Raw genomic sequence first — 10423 nt, 5'->3', positions numbered from 1 at the left:
CAGCATGAACAAGCTTGTGCAAGCAGTTTGGTAAGAGCATGTAACAAATCATTGATCCTAAGTTTGTCTAGGGGACATTACTAGGTGGGGTCTTCTTAGAATAGGAGAGTGCAGAGATAGGATCTTCCTGGAATATGGGGGGGAGCAAAGATGGTCATGTGCATAGCTTGTGTACGTAATGTCCTTGCCATGTACAAGATTGTTAGCCTTATGATTCAGCTGAACAGATATTTCATAGTCTCTCAAGTTGTATTTACAAAAAATGTACAAATTTACAAAAAAAGTCAGCCCCAACTAAATCATTAAAAATGAATATAGAAAGGGAGTGTATTGATGTAAGTGTGCAGAAGGAAAAATCAATGGAAATCTATGAAAATAATAGCCAAATGGTATTGAAGAAATCATGGTGGGAGATGTTGAGTGCAAGATTTTTGTTTGGATAGCATATAATATGAAAACACAAGCTTAGAACTTTAATGGAACTATATGTTAATTTAGTACAATTAGTCAATTAGTATGAAAAGATAAAGTTTAATTGTATTGATCTTGGAATTAAGTTCTGTAAATTTGCAAACTGTTGATCCGCACTGAGCAACCTAATACACATTCAGTGTTCTATGATCCTTCCCAGTCTCTTCAAACGTATGCATTAGTACCTGACCACCATATTTATATTTCACATATACATTTTTCTAATACTCAAGGGCACACTTTATCTTACAGGCTTAGAATATGCCAATCCCAACAATTAGGTTTACTTAAGTCAAAGTTAAAACTTGTATAAAAACAAGGTAACTATCTATCTATCTACTTCTGCCAAAAAAATACATTAGTTATAGAAATTAAAGACACATCAAATAATAAAAGCACTATGTTTTAATAAATTACTTGTAAGAGCAGGCATAAAATCTGAGAGAACAGACACATTTATAGTAATAGTGAGACAAAATTATAGATTGTACATAAACATCAAGCTAAAAAAACAGATACATAAATAATAATAAAAAATGATTGCATGAACTTTAAATATGAAAATGGGGTAATCATTATTCAAATACCTGGGGTTTCCAGTTTTTTTAAAGTATTTTAAAAATGTTTTTTTTTTTTTTTTTTTTTTAAACTGTACACATTCTGACATATAAATAAACAAGGAGAATACCAAATATGACACACGTGAAAGGAGACTAAGAAACAACACGGAAGCATTAAAAATAGCACAGATCATTTATATACAACTTAAATCCCTTTACTGTTATCAAGACGTTTTGGCAGGTGAAAAAGAAATAAAGCAAATGTTTTATTACACATTACAACAGTTTTGCATTTGTGTTGTTTTCTTGGTGGTCGCTCCTGAAAGGTTGGTTACCGACCCCCTGTCATCTTCGTTATCACTCCTCTTTCTCACCTCACTATGAAAAGCAAAGAAGGATAAGTTAGATATTGAGTCTATCAAATGAAACAAAAAAGTAAAGAATAACAAATCACTGTAATGTAAAACAGTTGTAGCATGTTACATGTCAAAGTAGTTATATATATAGAACTTACAGGTGGCTGAACCATGTAGCTGAATTAATCTAATACTCATGCTCATATTGACATTGGCATAGTTTTTTTTTATTATTGTAACTTTTGATTGCCACATATTTCTTATAAATGCCTATATCCTCTGCTGTAAGTGAAATGTATGACCTTTTGTCTTTTGTACTGTCTTGTTAATGAACAGGTTACCAGACAGCTGTTTGTATTGATTTTGTGGATATTATTGTATGTATAGTTACATCATGTTATCATTTACCCCTTGAGGAACATTTTTTTCAATGTCAGTAGGTTATTTATTTATTTTTTTTCTAGCCATGTTGTTTATAGTTACAGAATCAAATTTATTTCTTAGCACAGGGTGATAAAAATAAGAAACACTGAAGCTAAGAAAAGATCAGTTTTGCAAAAACACCATTCAAATACAGATCTTTAACTTTGCAAAAATTTAATGTTTAAAATGTACCTTAAAACATGTAAATCATTTTCTTGACTAATCCATTAAATTAAAATTCTGTAGAGTTCAGTATTTACAAGAGAACAATTAATAACATTTCTTCCATACAAAGTATGCCTCTGTTTTCTTATCTGCTACTGAATTTATCATCAGTATTTGACTACAACTTGCAGTCTCTGTTTTCATTGTAGTCAAGACTGATACATGTCCCTGGTTTATGATGAATAAAGCAGATTACTGCTGTAATCTTGACATTTTATCACTTGTGCTCAAAGTACATACCGTGCAAGATGAAGAACAGCTTCTACAATATTTGATCCCTCTTTGGCACTTGTTTCACAGAACAGAGCATTGTATGTCTACGTGAGAGAAACACAAGCAATCTTATATTCTGCTTAAAATTCCAGATGAGAGATATTAACATGAACTCAGTCTGAACCATGACTACTTACAGTAAACAAAACATGAACTCCATAACTTCATATCTGCTGAATCATAAATCATGTATAATAAAATGTGTACTATATAATAATAACACTAATAGAGTTGTCAACATAATTATAGAAATACAAGCCATACAACCCCTTTATTTTTTAGCTTTTGTATATTTAAATTCTAGAAAATGCAAGAAACACAATGTATTACTTATTAAAATATATGCATAGTAAAATTCAGCTCTTTTTTTCCTACTACAAATCCAAAGAAGGAATTTCACATTATCACTATAGCTACATTGAATACCATTCAAATCTGTAACACAATTGGAAAACTGTCAAGTGCTCTGCAACATATGTGAACATACAGTGCCTTGCAAAAGTATTCCTCCCCCCTCCCCCCCTTGGCATTTTTAGTTTTTTGTTGCCTCACAACCTGGAAATAACATGGATTGTTTGAGGATTTGCATCATTTAATTTACAGAACATGCCCACAACAAATAGAACAAAATAACCGATAAAAAGTCAATGTGCATAACTATACACCACCCTAAAGTCAATACTTTGTAGAGCCACCTTTTGCGGCAATCACAGCTCCAAGTCGCTTTGGATAAATCTCTATGAGCTTGCCACATCTTACCACTGTGATTTTTGCCCATTCCTCCTTGAAAAACTGCTCCAACTCCTTCAAGTTGGATGGTTTGCGCTTGTGAACAGCAATTCTTATGTATGACCACAGATTTTCTATTGAATTGAGGTCTGGGCTTTGACTAGGCCATTCCAACACATTTACATGTTCCCTTTAAACCACTCAGGTGTTGCTTTAGCAATGTGTTTGGGGTCATTGTCCTACTGGAAGGTGAACTTCCATCCTAGCCTCAAATCACACACAGAGTGGTACAGTTTTTGCTCAAGAATATCCCTGTATTTATCACCATCCATCTTTCCCGTAACCCTGACCAGTTTCCCAGTCCCAGCTGCTGAAAAACATCCCCACAACATGATGCTGCAACCAGCATGTTTCTCTGTGGGGATGGTGTTCTTTGGATGATGTGATGTGATGTGATGATGGGTTTGCGCCAGACATAGCGTTTTCTTTGATGGACGAAAAGTAACATTTTAGTCTCATCAGACCAGAGCACCTTCCTCCATACATTTTGGGAGTCACCCACATGCCTTTTCGCAAACTTAAAATGGGCCATTTTGTTGTTTGCTGAAAGTAATGGCTTTCTTCTGGCCGTAAAACCCAACACTATGGAGCGTACGACTTATTGTCGTCCTCTATACAGATACTCCAGTCTCTGCTGTGGAACTCTGTAACTCCTCTAGGGTTACCTTATGTCTCTGTGCTGCCTCTCCGATTAATGCCCTCCTTGCCTGGTCCGGGAGTTTTGGACGGCCGTCTCTTGGCAGGTTTGCTGTTGTGCCATGTTCTTTCCATTTGGTTATGATAGATTTGATGGTGCTCCTGGGGATCATCAAAGATTTGGATATTTTTTTATAACCTAACCCCGACCTGTATTTCTCAACAACTACTTGTTTGGAAAGTTCCTTGGTCTTCATGGCAGTGTTTGGTTAGCGGTGCCTCTTGCTTAGGTGTTGCAGCCTCTGGAGCCTTTCAAAAAAGGTGTGTATATGTAATGACAGATCATGTGACACTTAGATTGCACACAGGTGGACATCATTTCACCAATGATGTGACTTCTGAAGGTAACTGGTTGCACCAGAGCTTTTTATGGGCTTCATAACAAAGGGGGTGAATACATCCGCACATGCCAATTTTCTGTTTTCTATTTCTAAAAAATTATATATTTTTCTCTTTTCACTTCACCAACTTAGACTATTGTGTTCTCTTCCATCACATAAAATTCTGATTAATAAAACATTGAACTTAAGGCTGTAATGTAAGAAAATAGGTAAAAAGCCAAGGGGGTGAATACTTTTGCAAGGCACTGTATGTAGGTATCTCACGTGGTTGACACCATATGTGATTACATTCATTTACAGAAGGAAAACCTACCGTATCTGCCATCTGTGAAATAGGTTCTTACCCTATTTATAGAATAATATAGGATAATGAGGAAATTCACATACAGACAAAATGTGCCGAGCTCCTTATTATGAGGATTAATCACATTTAATTTACACTTCACTTTCATCCAGAGAAGGACACTCAAGCTTAAGCCTGAACTACCAGAGTGTTGCTAAGAATGAAGTACCACAGACTCTGCAACAGGCTGGCAAATTGTATCCAGGGACTGGAGTTTTATGTAACTATGAGCTCTTGCACAAATGTTACTTAGTTTCTGGGGCCTGTACCTTACGGCAGCTAGGTGCTTTTTGTAAATGCTCCTCACCCAACTCTTATACAAAACCAAAATATCAACACTCAGCACGCTGAGCTGGCATCATCTGTTACCTGCCAGTACGTGGAACCGAATGGGATGCCATAGCTTGCAACTCTTGTGTGCCTACCATTCCATGCCCCTAAGGTTCAAGTGAGGCCTGGTGTATTCACTGGACTGGAGTGGAGGCTGCTTTCCTGCCACCACAAGCTTCCTATTTAAACAAAGTCCCGATCCCAACCCCCTTCCTCTCCGAACCGGTGGGGGTTATCCCTGTCCCCATAGGCTTGGCACACATACCTCAGCTGACCCCTGATGAACGCCACGGTTTGGCCCTGAATATGACAACCTCAACTAGATATTGAAGGGACCTTCACATTCAGAGCATAAACATATACAGCCATATACAGCTTTCCCTCAAGCACACATGTCTCCTGCTGCTATCCTACCTAGGGCGAAGGCCACCAGCTGCTGGCGGCAGCAGAACAACTGGGCATTCTGTTGCTCCCAACTCAGGAAGGACTTGGAAGCTCATGGCCTCCAAGTCTATGGCTCAGAGATGCTGGCCTCCACACTGGCCTAGGGCTGGAGAGGGACATACTTTGCCTCCAATGTGTCTTTGCCCTCAGTGACTTCCATGTACCACCTACCTGCTTAACTAATCTGGGAATTGACTGACTATGGATTTTCTAGCCTGTGTAATTCTTTTGGATTCAAGTAAAGTTTTCTTGTCACCATCTTGCCCATCTTACCTTTACCATTCCTGTGTTTTATTTTTATTTTATTTTCATAATCTGTTTTAATTTGCTCTATGTGTGCTGCACCACAGGGAGGGTATGCCGAGCCTTAGTGGCTTCTCAAGCATGAATCCTTAGAGGTTATTAATATTTCAGTAAAATAATTTCTTCCTCTCAGGTTTCAAAATAGCCTATTCTATGATGATCAACTTTAGTGTGAATAACTTGTTTATTATACTGTCAACAATTCTTCTTTACTCTCGTTTGCTACTCCTTTTACTAAAAAATATGCTTGTCTAATCTTCTCCTGACCTTCTTTTAATGGCTAAGTAACATTACCCTAATATACCATCATGTTAAATATTTCTCGTGAACACAAGTCTTTGCTCACATCGAGTTAAATTTTTGATCGTTTTGATGTCACAATTGTACTATTGTACGGCTTGTTAAATCTATGCCTCCATTAAAACAAAGATTGAAAAAAATACAATTTACTTAGTTTGTGCTCCTAATCACTACTTTTGTGAGTTTCCTACCATTTTTTTCTTGCCAATAGAAAGTAATTCCTACTGTCTGTATTTTTTCACATTTGTTTACATAATATCCACATCAATAACTGGTGTCACTTATACACTTGAAGTGTTTTTCCACTTACGTTTGTGCCCCTAATTTGACATTTTTACAAACTAATGCAGCATTGGTGTGAAAGTACAACCCAGTTCAGTCTTCTAGCACAATATAAACTGAAGCCAACTTTATCATGCTGAGGGTAGAAATGATTGGTTTGAAATAACTCTGGTGGTGGGGTGCCATTTTAATTTCTCAAAAACATGTGTTTTAATTGAATGAATTTTACCTATTTAGAGAGGATATCTAACCTAGTAGGCCTCTTAGTTGTAGGTTGAAGGGAGAATGCAGATAATATAAACGTTGCAGAATATGTCATGGCTTTAATGATAAGGCAAAGGTATCCCTTACCTTTTGTGAGACTATTTTTTGTTAGACTTTTATATGGGTATTTGGAGAGACACAGTCAAACCAAAGCTGGTAGTTTTTCCTTAGAGTGTATATGTTCTATTGGCAGCCAATGATTGGTGGGATTCATTATATGCTAGTCTACGATTCATAGGAGATGGGTGGCTTGATAATTTTTAAGAATAAAGAGTAAACTTAAAATAAACAAAGGTTAGGGAGACAGAGAATGTCATGGAACAGTCAATCATGTTGCCATCCCAAACAAAAGACAATAGCAAAGACCTGAGGGGTGCACAGAGTATTGGTAAAGTTACAAATACTACATTCTGGGAAGTGGATTTATCTTTGACAAGATAAAAAAAAAAACAATGTATTGGAGGTCTTTCCAATGACACAAAACTAGATACTATCAATATACATTACTGGGTCTGTGTAATGTCTTGATTAAGGTCCCCATAAACGTTTAACCATGCAATAAGCAGGTCTTATACAGGAAATAAAATGGTATCCAATTAAAAAATCTGCAGAATCCAAAAATCAATCACTAATTTCAATCCATAGAACAAAGGACAATGGGCAAATAGAGGGGCACACCTAATACTTACATGTTTTTTTGCCAAATGTTTTAGCTTATGGATTATACTGCTCCCCATCTAATATTTTTCAGATGATAATGTAAGGAAATTATGTTGGTACAAAAAAAAAAACAGTAAGTCATCAGCGTAGCTGCAATTTCCTCAACTCTGAATACTGAGATAATGAATCTGTCAAAGAAAGGTTCAAGACATAGCACAAAGAGCATTGATGTGCGCCCTTGAATATAGCACTGATCCATTTCTTAATGTAGTGGTCAAAGTCCATCTTTACCAGAGTTGCATGCAAGAAAGCCTTGTCCACCCAGTCAAATGCCTTTCTGTGTTGTTATGAATTAAAGCTGCTAAACCAACTGCACAACAACTGCGAGATATTAAATACTCAAATGGTGCTGTCCTTTGTCTCCCCACTGAAGAACCATCTCAGATGTGCTGAGAGAGACCACAAATATATTTACATCAATGTAACTAGCAAGTAGAGCCTGTGGCTGGAACACAGTGGATTGTTTTATAAATATCAAGCATGTATGAACAATGTACATTCCTCAAGGAACACTTACAACAGTAAGACAGGGCTTTAGATATGTTCTGAGTAGGGTTGACATTGTTTCTTTAGAGTAACCAGCTGGGTTTTAAATCTTAGTTTAGTAAGCATTAATATCATGTGTTTGTACTCCTTATCTGGAAGTGAGTAGTTGGGACATTGGATGGTTTCATTTTATGAATATGGCATTGTTTGAAGGAGGCTACCTAAGGTCTACTCCAATGTGTATATTGTATTCAAGAGGACAGAAGTGAACTCAGTTTATAGCAAGTCAAAAAAAGTTCTATGAAAACCTCACTGGCCTGTGTGCTTATGGGTAGGTTCAAATATCTAGATTTTGTCCACTAGTTTAAACAAACTTTGTTGGTATTGCTTTTAATGGTAAGTGTTGAATCTTATATAGTATATGCGTATTAACAATTGTCAGGATCGCATGGTTTACATACTTAGCATAATATAAAGAAAAAGTAATAGGTAAAATAAATAAAGGAATCCTAGTGTTGGATTAGCCAGCACCAGTACCTTATTGGTGGTTACAGGAGGGATTCGGGGGCATAACCCCAAACAAATGTATAGGACATGGAAACTAGGGAGAAATGGAGTGGGATAGCCACTCACCGAATGTGGGTGGAACCCGCTCTCATTTAAGGGAATCCTCCTCATATTAAAATTCCATATTCATGGCATAAACCTTTATTAGATCAAAGTAGAGAACAAAATTAAACAATAAAAGTGAAGTCACTGCAAACTTAAACTAAAAAGTGATAAAGTGAAAAAGTGGTACACTGTTTAAAAATCTGCGTAAATCTGTCCTGAATATTGAAGTGATATGAATATCAGGGGTCCAGCTTAACGTGTGAAAAGTGGTCCAGGATAGGAACACTGTATTATTGCATTGACCCTTGTATTAAGAATTAACTTAGTAGTACAATTTCTGGGGAAGGGTTGTGAATTATATGTAGTCTGCAAGTATTGCCCACGTGTATTCGGAGATTCGTGTGCACTTGGGTAGTAGTCTCAAATACGCTATGATCATTTTAAAAACTCTCACAGGTAGTCATGACAGTGTAACTGGGATATCACAATTATGCAGACTAAGGAAAGTGTGTAGGGGATATAGAGTTAATAATGGTGTTGAACTTTGTTACCAGTCTTTGTAAGTAGTTTGATCTAATTAAGGTGTATGCCATTAATATGGAATTTTAATTTGAGAAGGTTTCCTTTAAATAAGAGTGGGTTCCACCCACATTCGGTGAGTGGCTATCCCACTCCATTTCTCTCGTTTCCATGTCCTATAAGGAAAAGGTATTTCATGTTTGAGCTAGTATGTAAGGATATAAGAAGAAGCAATTATGTTTCCATTGGTACTGTGTTTAAAAAAGGGGAGAGGAAATTGCTTCTGATACTGAAGTATCAATTTCTCTAGTAGCTGTGAGGAATGCTGGTTCCTATTCAGGCCATAGATGGTAGATGGTACACAAAAGTGTATATGTGGATGGAAATATATATCTACTGCATGGATCTGTCTTAGCTGGTAAGATTAAACAGAGCACTGCATGAGAGCAAGACAGCTACACCACTATTTTATGGGATGGTTTAGGTATCTATTTTCCTCAATACGCAAACAAGAAGTTGTCATGCGTTGCATAGTAACTATATATTGTCAAGATGCATAAAGACCTACCATTGATAACTTTTCCCCATAACTTGTTGGCACACATTTATGGCCTTGTTCTATCATTGTTTGGCGAAGGTCTGCTTTGTTTCCTATCATCATTATAGGAATACTGTCACTAGTTGTGTCCTGTTAAAAAGGAACAAGAAATATATTAAAAATTTTCATAAGCTAAATAATTACCAATAATAGTATTTATTTTATAACATTTTTGGAAATAAACATTTTTAGAAATAAACAAAAAAATATATATGTTACACACTATTTTCCACCAGGAAAATGTAGATTACATATATATGGTAAGGGAACCTATAGCCCATCATTGTTTGGAACTATATGTTCATTTCTATTATTGTAACCACTATCCAACTCCTATGCTAGTAAAAGATTAAGTCAACTAGAGATTACTCACCTTGTTTGCAGAGACGAGACTCAGCTGCTGCAGCAGGCCGCTCAGCCTCTGAAGATGTTTGCATGTCAGTCGACATTGTCAGCAATCCTGTCCAATTCAATACTTCTCATGGAAAGTAATTGGTGGACAAGATATGCATGTGCAGCCAAACACTGTGTCCCTTCAAGCACTTACACATTGAAAAAGGGACAGGAATCCTGAAACATCTATTTAATGTGCTCTTCATTAAATGCGGGATTCACAAGTGGGCCCTTTCTACTTAGTTGCACATTGTGTTGTATCCAGTCTACTTGCCTTTGTTTCTGCTAATTGAACCTTAGATGTTTATACACAAATTCGGCACTAGGTTACTTTGATTTTTGTTTTTTTGGCATTGCAATGATGATCTATTTTTATGATTATATATTCAGAAAGGGTTCGAACCCTTTCCTGGAAATTATAGAACCTGTGAGTTTAACATCTGTGGCTTTGAAAGTATTTACAGGGCTATTAAGGGATAATGTTCAGAAATTAATTGAGAAGAACATTGTAATTAGCAAAAGCCAGCATGGTTATATGAAACATAGGTCATGCCAATCTAAATTAATTGCATTCTATGAAAAAGGAAGCAGAAGTGTAGATCAGGGTGTTGCAGTGGGTGTGACCGATGCCATTCGATACAGCTCCACACAATGGGTTAGTGTTCAAAGTAAAAGAAATTGGTCTTGTTGAAAAT

The 10423-nt window shown here is 36.5% G+C and overlaps 1 protein-coding gene across 2 annotated transcripts in view; it reads right to left on the bottom strand.

Annotated features, from left to right (window-relative positions):
* Positions 1 to 883: 883 nt before the first annotated feature.
* Positions 884 to 10423, bottom strand: part of RASEF (RAS and EF-hand domain containing) — an 85529-nt gene continuing 75989 nt past the window's right edge. For both annotated transcript variants that reach the window (XM_063457187.1, XM_063457188.1), the window contains exons 15-17: positions 9306 to 9425; positions 2276 to 2352; positions 884 to 1409 (exon numbers count right to left, since the gene is read on the bottom strand). In XM_063457187.1, the coding sequence (XP_063313257.1) occupies positions 1301 to 1409; positions 2276 to 2352; positions 9306 to 9425 (306 nt within the window). In that variant the 3' untranslated portion in view covers positions 884 to 1300. The remainder of the gene's footprint in view (positions 1410 to 2275; positions 2353 to 9305; positions 9426 to 10423) is intronic.

Source organism: Pelobates fuscus, chromosome 5 (assembly GCF_036172605.1).
Source record: "Pelobates fuscus isolate aPelFus1 chromosome 5, aPelFus1.pri, whole genome shotgun sequence".
NCBI classification, from domain to species: Eukaryota; Metazoa; Chordata; class Amphibia; order Anura; family Pelobatidae; genus Pelobates; species Pelobates fuscus.
This window is presented reverse-complemented; position numbering and strand designations above follow the sequence as displayed.